This window comes from Galeopterus variegatus, unplaced genomic scaffold, assembly GCF_000696425.1.
Source record: "Galeopterus variegatus unplaced genomic scaffold, G_variegatus-3.0.2 Scaffold1296, whole genome shotgun sequence".
Taxonomy (NCBI): Eukaryota; Metazoa; Chordata; class Mammalia; order Dermoptera; family Cynocephalidae; genus Galeopterus; species Galeopterus variegatus.
Genome location: NW_007727407.1, coordinates 301311 through 328653, shown reverse-complemented (window position 1 = coordinate 328653; position 27343 = coordinate 301311). Strand labels below are relative to the sequence as shown.

Genomic DNA, 27343 nt, shown 5'->3' with positions numbered 1-27343 from the left:
TTTTCTGCATTTTATATCTCACATTTAAAGTTTTCTAAAAATGATCTCACACTGCTTGCTTTAAACATTTTTCTTTGCTATATCAAGTAATGACTATGAAGAAAACCTAGAAGAGTAGGGTTGAGTGATTCTCCTACATCTCAAATCAATGTAACTAAAAAAACCTAACAATGTTAGGTCCCTGAGCTGCTTACTCAAGACTTCATTACTTTCTTCAATATATTTTTAAATATTTAAAAAATTAAGTCCAAATATTTTAAAAGCAAAAGCAACCTATATTGACAATACTATTTATCCCATATTAATGTACTATATGAAATAAGTGGTGAGTATATTTCTAAAAATTAGCACATATATTCTTGTGAGTTGATATATTTCCAATGCACAAAATAAATACTTGATACATATGTTTACAAATAAATGAGATAACATTTTCAATGTATGGAAGATTTAAAAGAAACCCTTTTTTGTGTTTTTTATACAAAATATTCATATCCCAAACTCTCTCTAAAAAGGTGTAATATTTTTCTAAAAATAATTCATTTACATAATATGAGGCATCCTATCAGGAACTTTCTTACATTGGAAAATAAATTTTAAAAGTAAAAGAAAAAAATCCTAAATATGCACAAATCAGTTTACTGACACAGGTGAATTAAATGACATTAAGTATTTTGCATAACTAATATCTGGTATTTGGTGAAATGTTACTAAATGTAAAAAGGAAGTTATAAGAACCAAACTTTAACATGAGAGGTTTTTCTGAGCATAAAAGGCTTCCCACCTAAGCGTGAAACACTTCAAAAGAAATGTTTTAGGATTCAAAACTAAATTTAAAAATATCTTTCAACTACTATAAGCAATGCTGATGACCAATTTCACATTTAATTCATTTTATGTAAAAGAATTGAATTTATAAACAAAAAATTGTCCAAAAAAGAAATTTATGAAATCAGTGTCTATACTCACCATGAACTTGGTTGATTTCTGAATTTTGGGAAAGAATTTCATCTGCTAATTTTTGAGCAGTTGGCAACACTTCTGTGTGGTGCACTGTGATCAAATACTGTACAAACTTTTGTAGTTGGTCTCTATTCATTTGAAAGAGAGTCTCTGAAATGGGAAGATGCAGTTTGACCTGATCTGGCTTGCGGATGCGGTATAAAGACAGTGCCACAACATGGGCACAATAAAATATGTCCTTGTTTCCACAGCTGCAGGTCACTGAGGTAATCTTACAACGGTCAAAGCTGATGGCCACGTTGCAAACAGTTTCTGGCTCCGATTGTATTGCAGGTTCTGTTACTGTGCCGCTCAAGTGGAAACCTGTGTAAAAGAAAGGGAGAGTTTAGCTTCTACTATGAAATGTTCTAACTCTTTGAAATGTGAGGTACTTGACAGTAGTAAGAAAAAAAATTGACAGCTTTTATCTTCAAGTAAAAACACTCAGGCCACTAACAACCACCACCATACCTTACAGGGGGGAAAAAAAATGGTATTCAACAGACATGGTGAAGTACTTTACCCAGCCACATGAAAACACTTATTGCAGTACACCACCACCATACCCATAGAAAGTTGTTAGATCATAGCACTAATAAGCCATCATTACTCTACTGTGAATTTGCAATATACAGGACAAAAATCCCCTAGATTAGTGGGATCAGTGGTTTTCTTTTTCTTTTTGCAAATATAGTCAGCTAGCTCAGCTTTCTTCTCAAAAAAACAAAACAAAACAAAAGCAAAGAAACAAACAAACAAAAAAACCTCCCCCTTCCCTCCACTTTTATTCCAGGCAGCCACCAGCCTGCTCCAACATACACTGCAACTCTGGAGGAGTCCCTTTCACAAACTTTGACTAGAGAAATTTTTTAATTTACTAATCCTTTCTGTAGCATGCATAACATACACCCCAATACTGTAACGTCTATGAGCAGTAACTGCTGGTTTAACTGCCAAGCCCACCAAATCTCATTCACACTATAGTCTAACTCATAATAATTATTTTCTTCCATATCAAACAGAGGAAAGCTGGTATAGACACCAGGTTGTTAAACACACGCACAACACACACTCACATCTGGGATACAAAATCACCAATGTGGGAAAGGGCCTTAGAGGCCTTGTACCTTAAACTTAAAATCACACAGGAATCCTCCACAAGCTCCAAGAGTGATAGCCATTGCCTATAATGGTCCAGAGATCAGATGCTCACCCCGCCTGGGCAGCCATTTCCCTTTGGACAGCTCTAGCTATAGCTCACAGCCAAGTGAAAACTGCCTCCCCCACCACTGCCCACCAATCATTCCTGGCCTGCTTGGCAAGAAGACAAATCCTCCACACTCCTATTCCCTAAATGCACAGGAAATTACCCTGCAAGTGGGGGTGGGGGAGGGGAATCATCCATTCGGTTCCACCTCTCTCTCTGAAAGCCATATTCACTAGCCAGGGATAAGACTGAAGGCAATAAGAAGGGGATCCCTTTGGAAACCTCCAGGACTAAGATTTACCTCAGGATTGAAGGTGTTTGACAGAAACCTGAATACTATACAATAAAGCTTGTGGCTGTCTCTCAGTCTTCTACTATCTATGCTACTTTAATAAAATTCACTGAGCTGGCCACTGCTTCTCCGAGTTGACCTCCACTCACAAAGAGAAGCATCTTTACCATTTGAGGACTCTGGGAGGGGTGTTGCACATGCAATTGCAGAGATGTGATTCGAAAGTGACAGCTAGATGATGCCAAGAGTTCACACATGGAACATCTAAACCTCACTTACTGTCTCCCCCATAGAGGCTACCCAGTCCAGAGAGTCAAAAGAAAAATTACTCACAAGAAATCTTTCAGAGTAATATAATTTCATCTTGATAATTCATATTCAGCAACACTTAGCAGAAGGAGAAAAGTGTTGCAAAAATTTTTACCAAATGAATCAATTAAAAAAGAACATTCCCTAAAAACAAGTTACTATTATTGCTTCACAGTAAGGAATTTTGAGAATTGTCATATGTTATCCTTCGGTTTTCTTCTACAAATATTATTCCTGTTTCAGAATGGGTATTCCAGTACCCTTTATCTCTTTTAAGCAAGAAATTTTTCTGAGAAACCACAATTAAAGAAAGAATACAGAGTAAATAAATGTTTTAAAAAATTTTTAATGGCTATTTTCCCATGAGGAAAGCCAAAGTCTTTGTCTCTTCACAAAAGTGATATTGGAGAACTCTTCTAATCACAGGCAAAGCCAAGACAATTGAGGATCCAAAAGAGTTAGGTTAGCTAGTATTTAAAGAATCTACAAGGAGATAACATAATAGGTGCTTCAAGAGAGTCTGATTTAACTATCAGAGAAGAGGCCCTTAGGAAAACTGATGAAGCCCTCAAATAGTTTTTGCAAAAATGATCTTCTTTAGTCAAGTGAGTTGTATAGTACTGGTCAGAAAGAAGTATATTTAATCCTAATATACAATCATGCCGAGGGGAAAAAATCCCACAAATTATGCAATTTTTTTACATTAAACATTTACTATTGTAAAGTTTTTTAAATAGCAAACTATAAAATATTGTGACCTCCAAAACAATTTAATCCAAGAGATATGTGAGGGAACAAATAAACACATATGTCTCATAGAGTAACACTTCATCAGTCTTAAATCATCAAAGATTAAGGTATTTCATAAATGTTCATTTTCCAAGTAACTCTAGATTTTCTTTCAAGTACCCAAACACCTTTAAAGATTCCAACCATTTTTGACAGAAAAATTTCTAACTGTTATTAAGTTCTACCCTGCCACCCTAATCAGCTGATCATTTATGATATTAGCGAGTGGGAAAGTATTTCATACAACAGATAACTGCAGGTGGCAGTATTTTTAAAGTGTGCTTTTTCTGTTGCTTTTCTCTACCACCACCTATCACGATGACTCCTCTTCTATACTGCTAGCCTTTTTTATATAAAATTTCTTTGCCCTCAGGTCAGCTGCACCTCAAATTTGACTAGCTTTATGGCAGCTATTTAATACCCAGAAGTCTATTTGGTTTTGGGGGAGAGGGTTTCCTCTTACCTTTAGGTGGTGGTGTTAGAGGCTTTATCTTGAATACAGGAAAATGACATATACACATATAAAGGACAGCTGACATTTATTTTTTAAGACTATGCAATACTGAGTCAGTATGTAAGAAGTCCACCAAGCTTTATGGCCTTACTTCAGGATTGTAGAGTGGTATATTTTGGCCTCTCTAATTTGAAAAATGTTCTTTGAAATTCCACCAACTCACTCTCTGTAGGTCCTAAGTCACATCAGAGCACCCACAGAAGCAGCAAGGAGAATATTACTCCCTCAACAATCCCTAGAGGGCTATATAACATCGCCCCCCCCACCTCCACCCCTACCCCATCCCCTAGCTGATTTTATCTCTTAGGTACTGGGTGACCTAGAAACAAAACAATGTTCCTGAGAATGAATGCTGCCTTTCTGGAGTTCTGACAAATCATTATGATCAGCTGTGTTAGGGACTGCATGCAGACTCTCCCCCTGGGATAGTTAAGCTGCTTTATATAACAGTAGTAAGACACAAAAAGGCGCAATCCTGTACTCTACAGAAAAACATGGATAAATGTACTGTTTTATTTTCAAAGAACTGAAACTGAAGAAATTATACAAAGTTTTTCTTAAAAACATGTATTTATTTGACTTGACAAAATATAATCTGTGAAATAGTTACTTCCATAAGAGCAAACCTCACAGGACAGTCAAACTATTTTATCATCATGTCCTCACAGAGCCCAATGAAACATTAGTATCTATCTTCTCAATCTGCAGCAACTGAAGAAAAACAAAGCACAACCAAGGCACAGAATTGTAAAGGACTTGAGAATAGAGAGACTGTTTAGTTCAGATCAGGTTCTGAACATAAATGCTATATGTGCCTTGGACATGTTATTTAACCTCTCTGAGTCTCAGGTGCTCTATTCCTATGCAAAATATAGCTAGAAATACATCCTAGCCTCCAATCTCCATTTGGGAATTAAAATGAAATAACATATGTAAAGCACCTGGCACACAGTAAAAGTGCTCATTAAATTTTATTTCCCTTTCCTTCCATTCCCAGCTGTAGAAACAGGGGAGGGGTGACAGACACAATCCCTTCATCCATAACACTTTCTTTTTCTAAGCTACTGGAATCTTGGCAGTGGTCGGATGCGAGGAACATTCTAACCCGTGAAGTGGCTTGGAAAACAAAAGGGATCACTGAGAACGTTTGAGGTGAGTAAGAAGGATCATTGCTTTTGAGGGCAAACCTGAAAAACTTAAGTCATTTTATACCTTTGCTCAACCTAGCTCTCTTTCCCCATTTTTCTATTAAGTTCTGCCAACTCACCAGTAGTTAATTTTGTGAATTTTAGTTTCATACACACAAGAAAATATGAGGAGAGAGATTTCTTCTAGTAACCATTTATAGTTCTAAAATGTTATAATGCAATGACTTTCAAAGCATGGTCCTTGGACTCCCGCAGGTCCCCAGGTTCCCTTTCAGGAGGTCTACAAGATCAAAATTTTTTCAAAATTATACCTAGACATTATCGACCTTTCAAGATCTCTCTCATGAGTTTACATTTGGTTTTCCAGGGGCTACATGATGTGTGATATTGTAATAGACTGAACACAGACAGATAGGAAAATGCAGCTCTCTTTTATTAAGATAGACACTGAAGAGATCTGGAAAAGGTCTGGAAAAATTTAAAACAATGTCACTCTTTTCACTAAAATATTTTTGTTTAGGGGACTATAGTTATTTTTTCATACAGTTATTTATGTAATAAACATGAGTTTATTAGTTATTTAATGAATATATTTTAAAACTGTTTCTCAGTTTCAATTTCAAACAGTAAATATCAACAGATAATCCTCATAAGTAAAATCACTATGGGGTTCTCCATAATTAAGAGTGAGACTAGAAAGTTAAAGAACTGCTACTGAAAGGAACTGCCAAAACATGGAAAAAACAACTCCTCATTTCCAAATTGTCTTTGATGCGGCATCATTTGCAATCAAATCTTCTAGTAGGTCAATAGTTAATAAGACTCATTGAAGAAACACTGACGTGGCAAATTTCCCATGAATACATATTCAAATCATTTGCATTAATTTCGAAGATTAAGGTTTCTAGAAAGCAAATATTTAATTCCTCATTGACATACCAAAATAAGTTTTTCTTGAAGACTTTTCATATCTAAGGTTAAATTTTAGTTGCACTTTAAAGGGGACAAGGAGACCCGTGATATCAGATTGTTTAAAAACAGACAAAGAATTTCTGAAGATTGGCCATTTTGCACATATGTGTATATGTGGTCAGTTAACTAAAAAATGATTATAAACTCAAAGCATTAGAAAATTTCTAAGCTAAAATAAACTGGCAGACATGAAATAAACATGCACACTACTGCTTTCAAGGCACATTTTTTTTTTTTTCAGAAAAATATGTGCCCTGTCCACGAGACTCTCAAGTACCATACTCTTTTTTGAAAAAGAATTTAACAGAAGCACTGGTGTAGTACTTACACAAATACATCTTTCACCCTTTTCCTAAATAAAAAGAACCCCTGGGGAAATTAAAGGCAGAAACCAAGACGATGTAATGTCATGGCTGAAAGGGTGGCCAGGGTTGTGAGAGGTTTTTTTTGTATTTTAAAGTTACATCTAAAAATGCAAAAGTGTTAACATTTCACACTCTCATAATAATATATTCATTTGTGGCTAAACTACTACACTGGCTAAATGTAATACTTGATTATGTGTCTTTGGTAAAATAGATGAGCTAATCATTGCCCCCCAAAAAACTTTTACCTTTCCCAACTCTGCAAACTATTACACACCACATTATAATGATGAATGTTAAAAACAAAAAGTTTTCATTCAAATCATGCACGTCTTCCAGATCAGCAGTACAGACGCTATAAAGGTGGTGTAAGATGAAGGCAATAAACTCAATTCAAAGACCAACTTGTCTAAAATATCATATACTTTCTTCAACTACATAATTTTCTCAAAAGGAAATCCCAAATGAAAGAGACTGCATCCTGTGAGCTGGCTAATTAAATCCTCTAGCCCTAATTTCTAATACTAAGCTTAAACAGCTTACAGAAAAACATCAGGAGATTTTGCTGGCAATCACTAATGAAGCAGTTTCCATCTTTTTGAAAAATTATTTTTTAAAGGAAAAGCTTTATTTTTGTCCACCTTAAAAAATGCCTGTTTGGAACAGAATCACTCCTACACTTCATTAATGTTTGAGAAAAAGACAATGGCAAATTAATGCAAAAGCCAGACTGTAAACCACAGCACACCATATAAACAACATAAAAATTTACGGAGCATGCATTGGATGGGCCCAACCAAAAGTTCCCAGCAGCATTCTGCTTGGTATCAGTTTTGTTTTTTCGTTAATGTAGATTCTTGCAACCATTTCATACAAAGATCCATATAATCAGAATACCTGTGTTAGAAATGAGTGGCATTAGATAGTTATTTTAAATTATTTTTGAAAATAAAATACTTACCCACTGTTTTGGCTACCTGCAATGGGCACCTAAAAGTAGCACTAGTTTAAAGGGAAGGTGTGGGATTTAAAAAAAAAAAAAAGGCCACATCGCTCTGTGACATCCCAAATCCTGAAACACATAAGGGCTCCCCACTGCCACCACCATTACCATCAAGTAATTTTCCAGGATGTATTTCTGTATTGTTAACATGCATATTTGAGGGAAACAATCATTGCTCAGCCTTAGATTCTAGGTGGGCAGTAAAAAAAAAAAAAAAAAAAAAAAAGGTCACATCGCTCTGTGACATCCCAAATCCTGAAACACATAAGGGCTCCCCACTGCCACCACCATTACCATCAAGTAATTTTCCAGGATGTATTTCTGTATTGTTAACATGCATATTTGAGGGAAACAATCATTGCTCAGCCTTAGATTCTAGGTGGGCAGCCAGAGAAGGAGTTGTGATAAGGAAATTAGGTAATATTTGAGTTATTTCCACAACTGTAACTCCACAATTTGCTTAGGAATGTAAATTATTCATCCACATCTTTTAAATTCAAGCTGCTCTCTCTGATGCCAACCTTTTCTAACACAAGCAAAGCAGCTCTAGCCTTCTGTCCGCTGTCTTAAAAGTGGGTACAGCCCGGCAGCCCTTCCTCTCGGGGATACACTGTCACCGGCACAGCCCCCACTGCCCTCACAGTAGTTCAGTGCTTCTTCCTTTCCCTCCTCATTCTGGCCTCTCCTGGGTCCACAACTTCTGAAGTGCAGATGAAGATTATTAGAGCCCTTTGGTGCCCAAACACCAACTCTTAGCACCTCTGCACACCTTTGTCTTGCCTACCAAGGTCTGGGTCTAAATGAGGAGACGGAATCTCCTTTTCCCTGTTTGTTTCCTGTTGTTCCTCACAGCAAAACAACCTTCGGAAATGGTTAGCTGTTTGCCTTAGAAGCAGTGGTGAAGGGGAAATACTGCAGACTAATTTTGTTTACCAGGGCCAAGAGGTAAGGAGAAAAGTGTGCTCAGACCTGGAAAGGGAGAATGCAGGCCTTGGTAGCCAAATTCTTCCACACACATCCTGGAGCTTGGCCTGACCTCTTACCCCAATATAAGCTCCCATATTTTGACCCGAATCCATTCCTAATGCCTTACCCCATTTGCCCAGGCTCCGACCCACTTAATTCTCACAATCATCCTGCAAAGTAGGCATCATATTCTTTTACAGATAAAGAAACAGGTTCTCTCAGAGAGGCAGTGGTGAAACAAACTAGATTAAGTAAGCTTCAGAAGGGCTGGAAAGAACATGGGGTTTCTACAATCCAAGTAACAAACTTGCACAAATAAAATCTTTCCACACTAACAGATAAATGACTTAAAAGGATGAAGGGAAGCAAACTAGTAGATCCAGACACTTCAGTAAACATTGCTAAGGGTTAGGGCCCTAGGAGGCAGGGCACAGTCCTTCATCTCTGTAGCCCAAGCATCCAGCACAGCTCTTAGAATAGGCCAGGCCATTGAAACTGTATCAAATGAAGGAACTCATGAGGCTCCTCCAAGCAATGCCTGCCCTGCATTGTAGGAGTCACAAGGAACTAAATGCTTTAGCCCCAAGCCCAGGATACTTTAACCTAACTAAAGACTCTTTCTAAGAGTCCAGTCCTCTCTTACACTCTGAGTTAAGCTAGAATCTCAGAGACAGCAGAGGTCTGTGGCATCCCCTTCACAGAGGACTGTCTTGGAGGAAGTACTCAAGAACAATTCGTTAGATGAAGGAACACACACATACTCTTGGCATGTGGAACATATAGGTGGGTGGTGGTTCTCAAACTAGAATGTGCATCAAAATCACCTGGAAGGCTTATGATAATACAGATTGTTGGGTCCCACATGTCCAGAGTTTCTGATTCATCCCAGGTGATGCTGGGGCTGCTGATCTGGGGACAAGAGTTTGAGAACCACTGACTTAGATAATGAGAATTACAGCCTAAACAAGGCTTTTCTAGTCAAAATATATTTGAGTAAATTTAGTAAATGGGACAGTGAAGAATATACAACTTGTGATATAAAAAATGCGTACAATTTCTAGCTTATTACGCAACCTAAATGTTCCCATTCTAAAAAGTCAAGTATGGGGATATTAAACTGGTCTGAGCATTAAGAAAAAAATGAAAATAATATTTTATACTAACAAAAATTGTTACTATCATAATTGTTAATACAGCTATAACATCCTATACTTTAAGTAAAACCTTTGCTGAAAATCTAAATTAAAATACGAAAATTTTAAAATGACTAATCACAGAGTATTTACTTTTACAAAGAGATTGTTTTACAACATCCAGTGGGATTTCCTTATAATTGAGAACAGGTTCTTTGTGTGATAGAAACAATTCAATTAATGAAAAAAACATTGGCAACTATTTTAGTAACACATTGTTTGCCTAAGGCAAAGGGTACTCAATATGAGAAAGTCAGAGGCAACATAATGCAAGATAGCACAAGGTGGGGTAGGATTTTAGAGAGAATCAGAGCCTTCTAAAACAAGATCAGTCTTCCTTCAAGCTTCATCATGTCTCAGCTAAATGACCTTAAGGCAAGTAACTTCACCTCAATTTTTTCATCTATAAAAAGGGCTAATATTACCTATCTTGCAGGGCTGTTTTAAGGATGAGGCCTGACAATGTATTTGTAAAACCACCACAACAATTCCTTTTATGGAATGCCTGCTATCGTCATTACTATAATAGAAATGCCACATGCTCTGGGGAAGCTTGACATTTTCAACATGTGTACTAAAACCCTAGCCTGTTAGTGTGAGTGAACATGCTGTTGTAAATGCCAAGCTCGCAAGAGCATGCTGGCATTCTATTACAGTATTGGACAAGGGTTTGTTGTTGTAGTAATTCATATTCTAATATATTCATATTTCCAAATTAATAGAACTGCCATCATTTTTTTCTTTTTTTCCCATTTTACACAGCACATTCTTAAAATGTGATTTGATTCCAAACAGAAGAAAATTTCTCCTCAAAATAACTTTTAGCAAAAGAAATGTTTAACTGTTCCCTTTGAAGATCTCTGTACTAAAATATAAAACACCCCCCTTTTATTCCTAATGTTCATCTACCATGTCAGGTATGTAAAATTATTTTTACAGCTCAAGCCCATCTTGTCACTGGGTGGAAGACTAATTGAAAATTGGATGCAACAGTAAGGAAACTTACAATTCTTGTTGTGGAAGAAAAAGTGACCAGAGCTTTTTGTTTTCAACAATTTATGGCCTGACAAGCAACATGAAGTGAGAGCTTCTGCACTCTTAGAAGAATCCCAAGGGACACTAGTCTCTGCCAGGACTATAAGTTATCATTATTTCCCTGACTACAGAGATCCAGCTGAGAAGAAAATCCTCTCTGCCCCATGTGTATCTCTTTAAGAATGGTGAGCTGGATGTATTTATACCTTGGCTAGATGGTACACTTTTTCTTAAACACGTAGTGATAAAAGAGAAGCAAAGAGACAAGTCATCCGTTCAAATGTGGATAAAACTTCCTAAGGCATTGCCATGCAGATCTTGGAGCAGTGTAATCAAACGTGATCTTTTAAATTTTCCTTATTTCAGTTGGTGTGGGGGGAAGTGTTTTTTCTAAAATTTCTGCAATGAACGTGTGTTACTTATAAGGGGGGAAAAAAGTACTTTCACTAAAATTGAAAGTGTTCAAAGTGTTCAAAGTCTTCCTGAGTAAAGAATGTAACACATAAATGGTTTCCAGCACGTTTGGGGAGCCTGATAATAACACATACGCAGTGCAAATCCTGATGGTCATCAGTGCAACTCTGCTACACTGACTGGCCCAGTCTGCTTTGGCAACAGGCTCTCCTTAACCACTGGATGCTTGGCCATCTTATGGCTTAGCCACAGTCCAGAGAAAAAGATGGGCTACACAACTCAAAGACAGGGTGGAGAGAGACTGGGCTCCTGGTTCTAATTTCAGCCATTAACTAATTTTAGTCCCATGGGCAAGTTACTTAATCTTGTTCCCTCCTCTTTCTTCATCTATTAAATAAGGAGTATAGGTATTAGATGATTTCTAAAAAATTATGGAGGTAGGCAGCAGAAACGGAGAGCTGTCCATGACAAGATAAGAGGTGCCACTCATTCATATGGCACAAGACCTTCTACCTGCCCTGGCTGCTACAAGGTTGAAGCAAAGGTCATCTCAAATAATTTGACAGCTTTGGCTCAGGAAAGGGGAGAGAAAAAAAGACAAATACTGCTATAGCTACAGCCTCATATATGTCATTGGCAACTGGGGGAATTTTGTAAAGCTTTGAAATTCAATATAAAAAGCAAGTAAACATTCAGTTTTTACCCACATAATTTTTACCCATCTGCCTATAACAGAGATTCTTAAGGCATAATATATTTTTGTTGTGTTCTGCATAACTGGTAAAATCTACAGCCATATAAAATAATCTCAGGTTGCATAAACATAGGTATGGTTTATCTATGCAAAATACAGTCATGCACTACATAGCAACAGTTCAGTCAATGATGGTGGTCCCAAAAAAGTTATAATTGAGCCAAAAAATTCCTATCCCCCCAGCGACATTGTAGCCATCTTAACATCATAGCACAATGCATTAGTAACGTACAAGCAATAGGCTATAACACATAGCCTTTACCATCCAGGTTTGTGTAAGTATGTTCTATAATGTGTGCACAATGACAAAATCACCTAACAATGCATTTCTCAGAATGTATCCCTTCATTAAGCGATGCATGTCTATATAGAAATATATAGAATAATATAAAAACATGAAAGAAAGCCCACTTAAAAATGGAATATCAATGGATTATCTAACTCTGCCTTCACCACCTATAAGGCTGTATTCTTTCTCTTACTATTCATTACATATTATGAACAAGAATGGCCACACCACTCAACAACCACTTCCCTAATCCCTTACTTGGAAACAGGCAATGTACAAGCCTCCAGGGAAGCATCCATGAGTAACACAAGGGTTCCTGTTCTGAGAAGTCACTGGATTATTGGACAAGTTGATACTTAAGAAGTCAGGTCAGAGTTGGATTCCAAAGTAAAGAAGAGAAACAGAGTACAGACCCCCCATTTCCCAAACTGTGTTCTATGTATGTTAGAAGAAGAGGGAGGAGTTCCCAAGATCATATAAGTTTGGATTAAGCTGCACCGAGCACCACCCTTTTGGAGATTCAGAAAACACATCAGAATGGTAACAGCTCTAAGAATTTATATTGTTAAGGGATTCCTACTGAACTCTGTACTAGAACTTGAAAGAACAGCAGTAAAAGGTCTAGAACAGCCGCTGTAGGAAATAAAAAAGAAAACATAGTTCAAGATGAGCAGTGAGGCTGCTAAACAGAACTATGTGCTCAATTGAAACTTTAGAAATTATAAATCAGCATGAGCCAGGTGACAGGATTTTGTGACTTTTCTCCAGGAGTTTAAGCCCACCTGGACATGTGTGGCTTATAGGCAGGAGATGTGTCATCATCAACATCCTTCCCCTTCCCTCATCTACCATGAAAGAACCAATTATGTATTGGGAAAGGTAATCCTGTTGTTAAAAAGTCAACCTTCTCATGACACAATACAAAAGAAAACATATCAATGCTGTTATTATGTGCACCACAATTATAGTCAAAATTTCATCTGACATACTCTCAACTAGAAATATATATTACTATTTGATTAACCAGAATACCACACCTTCTCTACCCACAATGGTCCAGAAAAGTGTTTTCAATATTTTATATCCAAGTCCTTGAAACTTGAGCAGCAAAGTTCAAATATCTCTTTGCAGCTCAAATATCTTTTTGGTGGAGGACCTGAGAGGGTCTAATGTACAAATGCTGCATTAGAATTTATTACAAAGTACAAAAAAAAAAGACCTGTGGCCATATGAAAGGAGGACTATTAAGATCCTGGTGGCATTCAAAAGTACCCAGAACAGTGCCTGGCATATAATACATAGTTAATATTTATTAAGTGAGTAAACAAAATTAATGAATGAAATGTAACATTTTTATTTTTACTAAGAGGTTAAATGAAATTTGAAAACTCTACCAGGTTGCTCTGTTGTGATAAGCTGCAAGATAGCAAAATCTAAAAACAATGATCTATGTGCCTTACCTAGGAAGCATATGTGCAGGAATAGTTACTGAAAATTAAATTCTTATTATAATAATATCCCTAATATTAAAAGTGTTGCTTTTTCAAAATCTCACAAAAATGCCACTAATACTATACACTACTGTAAATAACAATTTGTCTTTCTTTTTTTCTTCTGAAAACAAAGTATTTATAATGTAAATGAACAGATGTACTCCATTTTAGCTTAAGAGAACATTTCTGCTAGATGTCGGTGTTGATAACATTATAGGAAAAAAATCACAGAAATTCAGCTATTGGCCCAGATATCTAACCACAATTTTCCTTTCAATACCAAATAAATGTTAAATAAAGCTGTTTATGAGTAATAATGATCTCTTGTTGCTAAGATTTAGGATTTAAAAAAAATAATAACAGATAACAGAATCCCTGCACTGAATTTTTGATGACTGTTCTTTTTTAACAAGAAATGTAACCCTAATGGTTTCAAATGTGAAAGAGTGCTAATTAAGTAGCAATTATGTACATTGTGCCTTAGGTTTCAGAATCAAAGTATGTGTCTGAGGAATGTTGGTATAATACAATGAGAACTGACCTGGGAAAGAGACTTAAGTTTTCATTCCAGCTCTACTAACTAGTTAACCATTTAACCTCGAGTCTCTGGCCTCATTTCCACACCTGCAAAAGAAAGCTAAAGGACTAGATCGGTGGCCCCTTAACTTCTTGTTTTGGGGGGCTGGGTGTGGGGGAGGAGAGGAGGTCATATATCCCTGGAGAATCTGAAAAAGGGCAAGAGATGCTCCCCCCAAATATGTACAAAACTATGCAGAGTATTTCAGAGTTTGGGATCTCTGTTATTTACTCATTTATTTTGGTTAAGGGCATCCTTGTAGATCTCTTCATATACCCTCAAACTAAAATTTTTAGATTCTAAACAAGTCAAAAGCAGCCAAAATATATATATATGCTCACATTTAAAAAAAAAAAAGTCTGCCTCGAACTACTTTTTCTTTGGTTTATAATGGACTTTTGAGAACTTTTTTTTGGAATTAACTTTATTGTATTTAAAATGTACATTCAGTATATTTCCAAGTCATTTAGAGGCAATTGGAATACTTATCCAAGTATCCACATATTTGTGCAAATATACTTACCCAAGCTCAAAGAGACTCTATTATCCATTCTTGAGAATAGGGGACATTTAAATACAGCACACATAATACAGGATATCAAATGATGAAACAAGAGTAATTATAGAGCAGGTTTTTAATGAGAATTAAAGTGGGGGGGAAATGTGAATGAGAAATAACTGGCCTAATGTGTATGCATATGATTACTACTCTATTTAACCATAAAACTAAAATAACATGTACATTAAGTACAGATAAGAATACAGCACCTCAGCAACATAAGATACCAATCCAAAGATATGTGGGCCACTTTAATCAATCACAATTGTTATGTTTATAAAAGCTGCTTCAATTGCAAAATATTAATATATATTGGATATATGGTCAAAGAAAATTCCACAGTTAAAAACAAAAATAAAACTGCCTGAGAACTGAACACATGGATAGTTTTCAGGCTTTGGAATTTTGAGGAAAAGGCAAATGGCCATACATTTATAAATCAAACACATTAGCTCAGCAAATGTTTCATCACAGTTCAAACTAATTTCTCTTGCAGAGTATGAACCCTACTGCTTGTAATTAAAATAAATTTGCCTCTTCTCTCTAAGGAAGAAAGGTAGTCAGAAATTGGAAAAGGTCTAATCTCCAACAGAAATTTATTTCCCTGTTTCAGAAACCTATAAATGTTAGGATTATAAAATATGGTAGAAGAGGAATAAAGACAGGATAAATGTCAGCTACAGCAGTATGTTTTACTGGTCTAACTGGCTCTTCTCTTTGATTTCTCTCTCCCTCTCCTAACATTTGTTCTTTCAAATTCTTTCCATACTTTCAACCTCTATCAAACACATATGTACCATGCCTCTTTCCCTTATCCTTCACTCCACTATCAAAGTTACGTTTATATACATACGCACAGCAGGAAGAAATTCATTTGAAAAAGCAAAGAATCTTTTCTTGTGGCAGCTGTATTCCCCAGCAACTCCAAACTCAACCTGGACCACTTACAAACTAGCTGGGGACATCTTCAGTTACTCTAAGAATAAAGTTTTTTCCCTTTGGGGGTAGCTCTGCAGGCCTACTAGGAGGACAAGTATAAGTTTACAAATTTGTTTTTTTACATATTAAAATTCAGCATTTCCTTAAACAAGAGAAATATTAGCCTTAAAATATTCTCTAAAGAAACTAAGGAAATCCACTTCAGTCTCTTTGATGATTCTCCTGAAACAAATTTTGTTTCTGTTTTTTTTTTAAATAAATATATGCAAATTATATTCACATTCTTTTTGAGGAGGCCTCCAATACATAAAACCTTTCTGTGAAATTGAAATTTCCTGGTGTAACATGAGAGCCATACTAATGATATAATTTTTAAAGGAGAAAATCAGAAATGAAAGGGTGATACTTAAGGGGAGACTAAACTAGCATAATCAGATTAAATGAGGATCCGATTTTCATGATCATGACCTTACTGAAGAGTAGTACTACATGCTCAAAAACTTTGGCTTTCAATAATTTTAAAGAATAAAAGATTCAATATGAATAACTGAGGGAAGGTTTATTCTTGAAACCAGCATTTTCATTTTACCAGGCTGATGAAAGTCTTTTGAAAATTTATCAACATTTCCCTAGTTTCCTAAACAGTATCCCCCAAAAATCTAATTTAACACTTGCTTAAAGACTCAAGATTAACATTATGAGCAAATTTATTATACTATATCCTCCCAGTAATGCCCTCACAGCCTCACTCAGCTGGGTTATTGGCCATTCAGCCAAAGGGCTCTGCACTGACCTGCAGGCTAAGTGCCTAGTCTCTGCTCTCTTTCTCTCTCCTTCCTTGCTGAAGTCAGGGGCCCCTTCTCATTGCTGACATTTTGCCTAATAGATGCATTCCCTCTGGTTCTTCTAAAATGCTGGTTTAAATCTTCTAGGAGTTTGGAAAGTAGATAACCATAGATTTTAGAGCTGAGTATAAGCAAGAGTAAATGAGATCTGGATATAGGTCTGAGGCTTTCTTCTATGAGTTAAGGCTTAATAACAAAAGCAGTAGTATTGCCCTAAATACAAAACATTGATGTGGCCTTGGGCTTAATCCACACACCTTTAAATACAGTATTCCCAAGAGGGAGGACTGGCCGAAATTCTTCATTATGACAAGACTGAGTTATAAGACAACAAAAAGTATGCTTACAAAGTGCTAATTTTGGTCAGCATTAAACAATTTGTTAAAATGTAAGTTAACTCAGACTAGTTTTACTATATATTTGCTCAGTGAGAAATACTTTATCCCACATGAAAATAATCATTTACTTGATGCTTTCCAGTCAAGTTCTGATTTCAAAGAAAAAACCTCAGTCACCCAGAGGGTATAAAAGTAACCAGGGTAAAGCCTAAAACCACATTTCCTTTTATGGGGGAATTTCAACTGCATTGTGAAATTTTGCTTTTAAAAAACTACAAAATTGAGGAATTAAGGTCACTAGAGAAATCAAAACAAAATAAAAAGAACTTATGAAAGGTTTTATTAACTTTCTACAGGTCTCTTGAAATATGAATAACAAACTTTTAAATAAGGTATATAAGTAGGGTCATAATTTAAAAGCACAATTTGTATTAAAAAAATAATCTTGTTATTCTGTCAATCTAAATTACTCTGACATTTTTATCCTGACTTCCCAAATCATTCCTGCCATGATGCCAGCTTCCTAGTCTGGCTTTCTAAAAGAATGAAGGAAGCTCAAGTTCTCCTAGCTAAACAGGAGCCAAAACACGAACCACTGCCTTTTCTGTGTAGTTGTAAGCAGGATAAATCACTCACAAATCAAAGCAGTCTTTATTGATCACAATGACAACAACCACACTAGCCAGACAGTTTAGTCTTCAAGAGTCAGGACAAACTTTTAAAGTGACAGGAGCTTCAAACTATAGACCCTGGAAACAGACTTCTTGGAACCACATTATCCTTAAATAAATAAACCTCAATTGAATGAAGTAAAATTACATATAGCCCTAAGAAATATACTTGACTACTCAAATGTTCACAAAATGACCAATGGCAAATGTTCCTAGGGTTCCTTCTCCCTGTGCTCCTTTATTTCTCCCCTGAGTGCAGGCTTATCCCTGCCCCAAGCTTTACCTTCATAAATCATTTTGCTTAGTTCAGCAGGAGTAAGGGCAGTATTTGCTTTGTACACCACTTACTACTTTGGCATCCTGTCTCTCATAGTTCAGAGGAGTGTGATCACAAGAATCATCACTAGGAAGTGACAAAAAACCTCACCAGTGGCCTATCCTATCAGACAGTTTTATTAGCCCACTTTAGGGAAAATGTGGCAAGGTGGCTATTCAGTAGAGTATATGCCTTTTAGCAGCCCTTATTTGGTGTAGCAAATATTTGGTTTTTTTTATAAATCACACAAATGAGAAATCATCTAAAGCAAGAGTATATCATCTCTGGAATGCATTCCCATTTGGTCCCACCCCTTCCCTTTCGCAGCAGAATGGGAAGGCTGATGAGTCACTGTCAAACCACCCACAGCCATCCATTTCTGCCTTCAGCAATACCCATGTCATGAGTGGGGCGAAAAATCTGAACAAATCACCATTCTTCCTCTCACCTTTCCTGCTACTACCAGATTTTTGGAACAGCAAAGTAAGTGAGAAAGATAATCTAAGAAGGGCAGAAAGAAAGGTGGGACATAAAGGGCTCAAGAGACTCCTAAACTGCTATTACATTCAGAGTTCTTTCTAAGAAGCAGTTGGGAGGGAATATCAATTTGGAACATGTAATGTTTCCAAAAAGGAAGCTGTTCTTTCATCCCATTGAAGAATTTAGCAGGGTCAGTACAAACTGTTCAGTATCCCATCCCATCTCTGTGTCTTTCTGGTTAAGCTGGCAGTTAAGTAATTGATTATTCATAGCCTTCCTTTTTAGCTACTGCCTGATCACACCTGGAGATCAACCACGGACAGGTGCTTCACTGAGTCTGCTCTCCCATCTGCTTCACCCTGTTCCTGTCCTAAGGTAGTCACATTTACAAGCAGAGAGGTGAAAAGTACGAAACGGAGTGAATCCACCACAAAGCTTTGTATAGTCGGCATTATATAGTTGGTGTCCATCTGAGCATGTGACTCCTGGAACTCTGACAACAAAATCCCAGCAGAAGCAAACTACTAAACACCTTTTGAGGTACAGACTGGCATAATTTTACCAGAGTAGAATTGTGAGATAGTATATATGGCCTTATATAAACCGAAGCTGTTAATAAAAAAGTATTAAAACTATGGAAATTCAATGAAGTAAACTAAAAGAAAAATTGCTAAAAAGTTGTATAATCCTAATGAAGAATGCTTTATTTCACACCTTTTAGTAATATTAAACATTTAAGTAAAGTCAATGTGTGACCTGTTAAAGCTTTTTAAAAACAGATAGACTGACATGTGACATATTCAAACCCTGGGCATACAGAAACTATTGAGTCTTAAGTACATGAAAATTATTATTACCTATTAACCACTGGGCCTGGACAGTCAGAAAATCTGATCCTTGCACACCCCATATCTCCAACTGGCCCCAGCCTACAAATGTGATCATGGACAAGTCATTTAACCAATTACACCATAGTTTCCCTCATATAAAATATGGAAGGCAGACTAGATAATTTTGTGTGTGTGTCATTTTTTTTTCTTTATTTTGTTTTAGTTTTTTGTTATTTTATTTCATCATTACACAGTGTAAACATCTTGTGTGGCCCTTTACTCATTTCTCCCTAACACCCCCCCCCCTTTCCCTACTTCTGGTGTTCTCAGTCCCTTTATCTCCTTTTGAGGGTTCAAGGAATCACTGTGATTGTTGTATCTTTCTTTCTTTCTTTTTTTTCCAGCTCCCACTTATGAGTGAAGACATGCAGCATTTCTCTTGATGTACCTGGACGATTGGATAAGGAAAATGTGGTATCTATACACAATGGAATACTACTCTGCCATAACAAGGAAGGAAATTCTGCCATTCACAGCAACATAGATGAACTTAGAGAAAATTATGTTAAGTGAAATAAGGCAGGTACAGACTAGATAATTTTTAAAGTTATGGCGACCACTATTTTATTCCTCTCTGATAGTAATACTCAACTGTATAGATTAAATTTATTTTTACAAACATACAAACTATGTAGGGGAGGGGTTGAAAATCACTACCCTATAAAGCAAGGACTATCAACCTCTTCCTTATATTATCCTAAACACAGATGATTTGCATTTAAACATGTAATAAATAGTTCTGAAGGATGAAAATGAACTGTCTGGAGTCTCACCATAAAGCTATCCTCACATCCAAGAGGGGTCCAAATTGAGTCTGCCTAACTACTAAACTGGCTGAGAGAGAGAACATTATGAATATGTGTATTTCAGTGACTTACCAAAAAAAAAAAAAAAAGGAAAGGAAAGGAAAGTCTAATAATATCAAACTTGGAATCACTGCCTAAACTGCCATGAAATTTTACCTTCTACACATAATCTCATGTACAATTATCTGTAATCTAGATGAACAACATAAACCTTTTAGTTCATGCAATTTCTGCTGCCAAATACGCCTTCTCCTCTCTCTACAAGTCCTAGTCACCTATATAACCTATTTCAAATCCATTCCTCAACAGAGTGAAAGGCCACTATTACCTAGAACTTCACCACTCCTCACACACACAAAAAAGTATTTGTTCTGGGCTGGCCCGGTGGCGCACTGCTACAGTGTGCCGCTTGGGAGCGCGGCGGCGCTCCCGCCGAGGGTTCGGATCCCACATACAGACCAGTTCCCGCTCACTGGCTGAGCAAGGTGCAGGCGCAACACCGAGGGTTGCGATCCCGTTGCCGGTCCCGGTCCGGTACGGGCGCGACACTGAGGGTTGCGATCCGTTGCTGGACACGAAAAAAGACAAAAAGGAAAAAAAAAAAAAAGTATTTGTTCTCTTTTTTGTGTACCAAAGTATTTTCTGCAGATTGTTATTATAGCCCTTAGCACACAACACTATGATGAATTGTTTATATGCCTGTCTGTTCCAGTGGATTCTCAGCTCTTTTACTCATCTGTGTGTCCTCAGTACCTACCAGGACCAGGCACATGGCTGGCACGCATTAAATGTTCACTGAATTGAATTGAACAAAACATTTCCCATTCCCTCAACCAACATAGCTTTGAGCCTGAAAACCCACAAACATTCATGCTCAGACATGTTTTAGACAGCAAAACTCCAAGCACCCTGTAAATTCGGTTCTCAGACAGACCTGTCAGGAAAATGTATTTTAAAAGGCAGTTTTTAAAAATTCTTTATATTTCGTATGGATTTGGAAGCTAAGAAAAAGTTGAATGTCCCCAGTATCTTTAATATTATGCTAATTATTCTAATACTCATGACATTCTTTCTCCCCTACAGGAAGGTAAGAGAGGTTGATTATGTGAAATATCCACTATCTTATATTATTTATTCTCCTGCTATAGGAAGAGTTAGTACTTCACCCTTAGGTTCAACAATATCTTTTTTTTCAACAATGAATAGCAACTAAGTGCCATTTTTCTATTTCACACAAAATTTGAAGAGATCTGGGCCTCTTGCCAAGGAATTGTCAATTTTTGAAACAAGATCACCCTACCAAATCAGTCATCTTTCTTCTTCCATTAGTAAAGAGATTAAAATAGAATTACACTTCAAAATGTGACTTCAACATTTTTAAACTGCTAACCTTTTTGTATCCTTAATATACTTTTTTTCTCCACCTTTTCTTCTTAACATTAAACAAAACTGTTGTATAATTTCCAGTCTCAAAGATCTTTCCCTTATTCCAGTATTTCCCGATTTGTCAAAGACTATTCCAATTACCAAAGTGAAATACTACATCATGATTTGGCATTTCAAGCATATTCCTGGCAATCCAGGTTAGGAGGAAAGGACACTTGGACTATATTTTATTAGCTACATATAACTATCCCCACCACATTCCCAGAGAAAAATTCTATAAGAAAATACATAACTTTTTTATAAATCACCAATGCAAAAAACACTTCACAAGTCTTTTTAAATTGGAGCAATCACTTAGAAACATAGTTTGTCCTTACCTAATAAAGTTAAAGCTACAATACTATTTTTGATTCAGCTATTCCATTCCTAGGTATATTCCTAGCGTGTGTACACATATACCAAAATATATAATCAAGAACACTCTTAGCATCATTGTTAACAACAGCCCAAAACTGGAAGCAATCCAAATGTCCAACAGTAGAATGGATAAACAAAGTATGGTAGAGATGTTAAATAGAGTACAATGAGAATGCTACAACCAACAGTGGAGATGAATCACATAATGTTGAATAAAAGAGGCAAGTACAAAGAATACATAAAGTATAATTCCATAACTATCTGTTCAATTGTAGACATATGCACTGTTCTACATGCATTTTATATTTCACAATAAAAAAGCAGTCTTCCAGTCTAGTCTCAACACACACAATCTTTCACTTTATAGCATTTATAAGTCAGTCTATCTACCAGACTACAAACTGCTTGAGGGTGGAGACTGATTTTATTCACTCCTAGACTCCCAGAACATCATGGTACACAGCAGACGCTCAACAAATATTGACTGCAAAGATGGATGAATGAACTATGGATGCAGGGAAATCACAAATGGCAGGAAAATCAGCATGAGGGAGAAGAATAAAACTTGTTTGCTTTTCCTATACACAAGCAAAGACCAGTTTTAAAAAGTCAGCTCTAGGCCATGGGCCTTATGCCCCACCACCACCCACAACTAGGCAAGCAACGGAGCCAACCACCTGTAGTCCTAAGACAAGAGCCAAGGGCCAGCCACCCTGCCCTTGCCAACAACATCTTAGAATGTACTTAGTCACATGTGTTTCTTTGGGATGTGTGACTTATCTGCTCATGTCCTTCACCAAATTTCTGCTTAGATTCTTCTAATTCATTTTTAAGAGTTCCTTTTCACCCCAAGTCAGCCACGCCAGAACAGGCAGGAGCCGTGGGACCTCCAACCCAGGCCCAGTGCCCGATGCACAGAAAGGGCTGAGAGCCACCGGGCCCACACACCCCAAGTCAGCCGTGCCAGAATAGGCAAGTACCGTGGGACCCCCAGCTTAGGCCAGTCCCTGCGACCCAGAGAGGCCTGAGAGCCACCGGGCCCACACACCCCAAGTCAGCCACACTGGAACAGGCAGACGCTGCAGGACCTCCAGCCCAGGCCAGTCCCTGCTGCCCAGAGAGGGCCGAGAACCGCTGGGCCCACACACCCCAAGTCAGCTGCAACAGAACAGGCAGGCGCTGCAGGACCCCCAGCCCAGGCCAGTCCCTGCAGCCCAGAGAGGCCTAAGAGCTGCCAGACCCACAGGCCCCAAGTCAGCTGCACCAGAACAGGCAGGCACTATGGGAACCACAGCACAGGATAGTCCCTGCTACCCAGAATTGGCAGTCCCTTCAGGATCCAGGACAGACATCTGGGTGGAATGAGTGGACGCTGATACCCCCTGCCACAATGACTAAATACCAAAGGAAAGATACCAGAAATATGAAAAATCAAGAAAGTTAATCACCACCAAAGGAAAATAATAACTCTCGAGCTCTAGATCCTATAGAACAGAAAGTCCTTGAAATGACTGACAAGGAATTTCGAGCAAGAATTCTAAGGAAACTAAATGAGATACAAGAAAACTCAGTTAGACAACACAATGAAATGAGAAAAAATATACAGGACCCGAAAGAAGAAATGTACAAAGAAATCAATGCCCTGAAAAAGAATGTAGCAGAGCTTATGGAGCTGAAGGATTCATTCAACGAAATAAAAAACACAACAGAGAGTCTAACCAGCAGGCTAGAACAACCAGAAGAGAGAATTTCTGACTTTGAAGACAGGCTGTTTGAATTAAAACAAGCGGACCAGAAAAAAGAATTTAAAAAATTGAAGAAAATCTAAGAGAGGAACAGACAACTTTAAGCGCTCAAATATCAAATCATGGGTATTCCAGAAGGGGAGGAAAGAGGAAATGGCATTGAAAACATATTCAATGAAATAATAGCAGAAAACTTCCCAGGTATAGGGAAAGTCACAGATCTTCAAATTCAGGAGGCCCAAAGATCCCCAAACATATTCAACCCAAAAAGGTCCTCTCCTAAACATGTTATAGGCAAACTGACAAAACTCAAAGACAAAGAGAGAATCTTAAAAACTGCAAGAGAGAAGCAGCAAGTCACCTATAAGGGAGCCGCAATCAGACTGACATCAGACTTTTCATCAGAAACCCTAAAAGCCAGAAAAGAATGGAATGATATATTTAAAATACTAAAGGACAAAAATTGCCAGCCAAAAATACTTTACCCAGGAAGGTTATCCTTCTAAAATGAAGGACAAATAGTATATTTCTCAGACAAACAAAAACTGTCGGAGTTCACTACCACACAACCAGGCTTACAAGAAATTCTCAAGGGAGTACTGGGTTTGATACCTGAAAAACAACCATCTGCCATGAATACTCAAGAAAGAACAAAACCTAACAGTAAAACAAAAATGCTAATAATAAAGAGAAAAAATAGTTTATCTACCACCCCAAGAACCCAACAAACACAGAAGACAAACAAAAAATCACAAAGAAAGGAACGAAAGATACTTAAGATATCTAAACAAAAATCAATAAAATCCTAGGAGTAAAAAAACACCTTTCAACAATAAACCTAAATATAAAAGTACTAAATTCCCCACTTAAAAGACACAGACTGACTGGATGAAAAAGATAGACTTAACAATATGCTGCCTTCAAGAGACTCACCTCACCCCACCTGTAAAGACACACATAGACTAAGAGTGAAAGGATGGAAAAAGATTTACCATGCAAATAGAAATGAAAAATGTGGGCCGGCCCGGTGGCGCACTGCTGCAGTGCACCGCTTGGGAGCACGGCGGCGCTCCCGCCGAGGGTTCGGATCCCACATACAGACCGGTTCCCGCTCTCTGGCTGAGCGAGGTGTGGGTGCAACACTGAGGGTTGCGATCCCGTTGCCAGTCCCAGTCCGGTACGGGCGCATCAAGAAGACATAACAATCATAAATATATATGCACCCAATGTCAGAGCAGCCAGATTTATAAAGCAAACACTATTAGATCTAAAGAATGAGATAGACTCTTATCACCATAATAGCATGGGACCTGAACACCCCACTCTCAACATTGGACAGATCATCTAGGCAAAAAATCAGTAGAGAAACACAAGATCTAAACAACACTTTATACCAATTGGGACTTGGCAGATTATCTACAGAACATTCCATCCAACAACCTCAGAATATTCATTCTTCTCATCAGCACATGGAACATTCTCCAGGATAGAACACATGTTAGGTCACAAAGCAAGTCTCAACAAATTTTTTAAAATTGGAATTATTCCATGTATTTTTTTCAGATCACAATGGATTAAAATTAGAAATCAATAACAAATGAAACTCTGGAAACTATACACACACATGGAAATTAAACAGCATTCTACTTAATGACATTTGGGTCTAAGAAGAAATTAAACAAGAAATCAAAAAATTTCTTGAAACTAATGAAAATAATAACACATCATACCAAAACCTGTGGGATACTGCAAAAGCAGTACTAACAGGGAAATTTATCGCATTAAATGCTTACTTCAGAAGAATGGAAAGCTGGAAAATAACCTAACACTTCACCTTAAAGAACTAGAAAAACAAGAACAATCCAAACCCAAAGTTAGTAGATGGAAAGAAATCATTAAGATCAGAGCAGAACTAAATGAAATAGAAACCCCAAAAATGATACAAAAGATCAATGAAACAAAAAGTTGGTTTTTTGAAAAGATAAATAAAATTGACAAACCTTTAGCAAGGCTAACTAAGAAAAGAAGAGAGAAGATCCAAATAAAAATTAGAATTGAAAAAGGTGATATTAAAACTGATACCTCAGAAATACAAGGAATTATTAGAGACTACTATAAACAATATGCCAACAAATTTGAAAATCTGGAGGAAATGGATAAATTTCTGGACACATTATTAATTTCTTATTAATTTCTAATTTAATCTCAGTGCTGTTAGAGAACATACTCTGACTTTAATCCTTTGAAGTGTGTTTAGACTTTTTTAATGGCTTAGCATAGGTCCTATATTGGAATATGTGTCAGTTAAGCTAAGTTGTTGAATTGTGTTCTTCAAATGTCTGTCTATGCCCTTACCAATTTTTGTTTTATTGCTCTATCATTTACTTAGGGAGATGAGTTAAATTCTCTAGCTATGAATATGGGTTTGTCTATTTCTCTTTTTAATTCTGTTAATTTTTACTGTATACGTTTTGAAACTATGTTAGTAGGTGCATTTGAATTTAAGATTTTTATATCGTCCTGTAGAATTGACCTTTACGTCATTACTAACTCTCCGTCTTTATCTCTAATTTTGCCATTATATCCAACTTGTCTGATATTAATATAGCCACTCCAATTGCTTTTTAATTAGTGTTTTCATGATATATCCATCTTTTAGCCTTTTGTTTCTTTTAAATAGCATTAAGTCTGGCGGGTTCAGTTGGTTAGAGTGTAGTGTTATAAAACCAAGGTCAAGTTTTTGGATCACTGTATAGGCCAGCCACCAAAAACAAAAACCAAAATTATTAAAAAATAAAAATAAATAGCATAATAAAAAAAGAGTTCTTTTTGCATTAAGGACGTTAATCTTTGAGTGTTAAATTTGTTCATAATCAATTGACTTTAACAGGGAAATTTATCGCATTAAATGCTTACTTCAGAAGAATGGAAAGCTAGCAAATAAACAACCTAATACTTCCCCTTAAAGAACTAGAAAAACAAGAACAATCTGTGATGTTTTCCTTTGTTTCTTTGTTGAGAAAATTATTTTCTATCTAAATATTAAATAAAATAAATAAATAAAAATAAAAAGTCAGCTCCAAATTTCAACTTGCTAAACACATTCTCAAATGCCTGTTTCTAATAAATTGCTCCATTTGTACACAGGATAGTTTTAGTATGTATTTTCTCAAAAGTGCAAGATATTTCTCAGCTCAGTTCTGTTGCCAAATTCTGATTTTCCCTTTTTCAGTACAGCTGCCAGACTCCTGGTTGTCTAACTGTATTAATAATTCCTTAATTTAAATACAAAAACACATGCACAACCCTCTTCATGAATTTACCCCCAAGAGTTATAAAATGTTTCTCCATTAAAAAGCACATCTCAGCACATCCTGCTGTTCTTGGAGTTGGAATGCTTTCCTCCTCCCCATTCCCTGTCAGTCTCCCATGGACCATAGTACTGAAATTAGCTATTCATTACATGTGAAGGAGCGCTGGCTGGAGTGGAGCCCTGCAGAGAAAGAGTGCTATTTTACATGTCAATTTTGGAACCAAAGCATCTGCTACCTTACTAATACGTATATTTAATGTCTCTGCATAATGTACAGAATTATATGCTGTTCACTGCCTGTTTGTTCTGATATTAC

At 36.9% G+C, this 27343-nt stretch overlaps 1 protein-coding gene across 1 annotated transcript in view; it reads right to left on the bottom strand.

The window, feature by feature from the left end:
* ZSWIM6 (zinc finger, SWIM-type containing 6) overlaps nt 1-27343 on the bottom strand; it is a 192881-nt gene that overhangs the window by 75357 nt on the left and 90181 nt on the right. Inside the window, exon 3 of the mRNA XM_008576126.1 lies at nt 970-1326. Within this exon, the coding sequence (XP_008574348.1) occupies nt 970-1326 (357 nt within the window). The remainder of the gene's footprint in view (nt 1-969; nt 1327-27343) is intronic.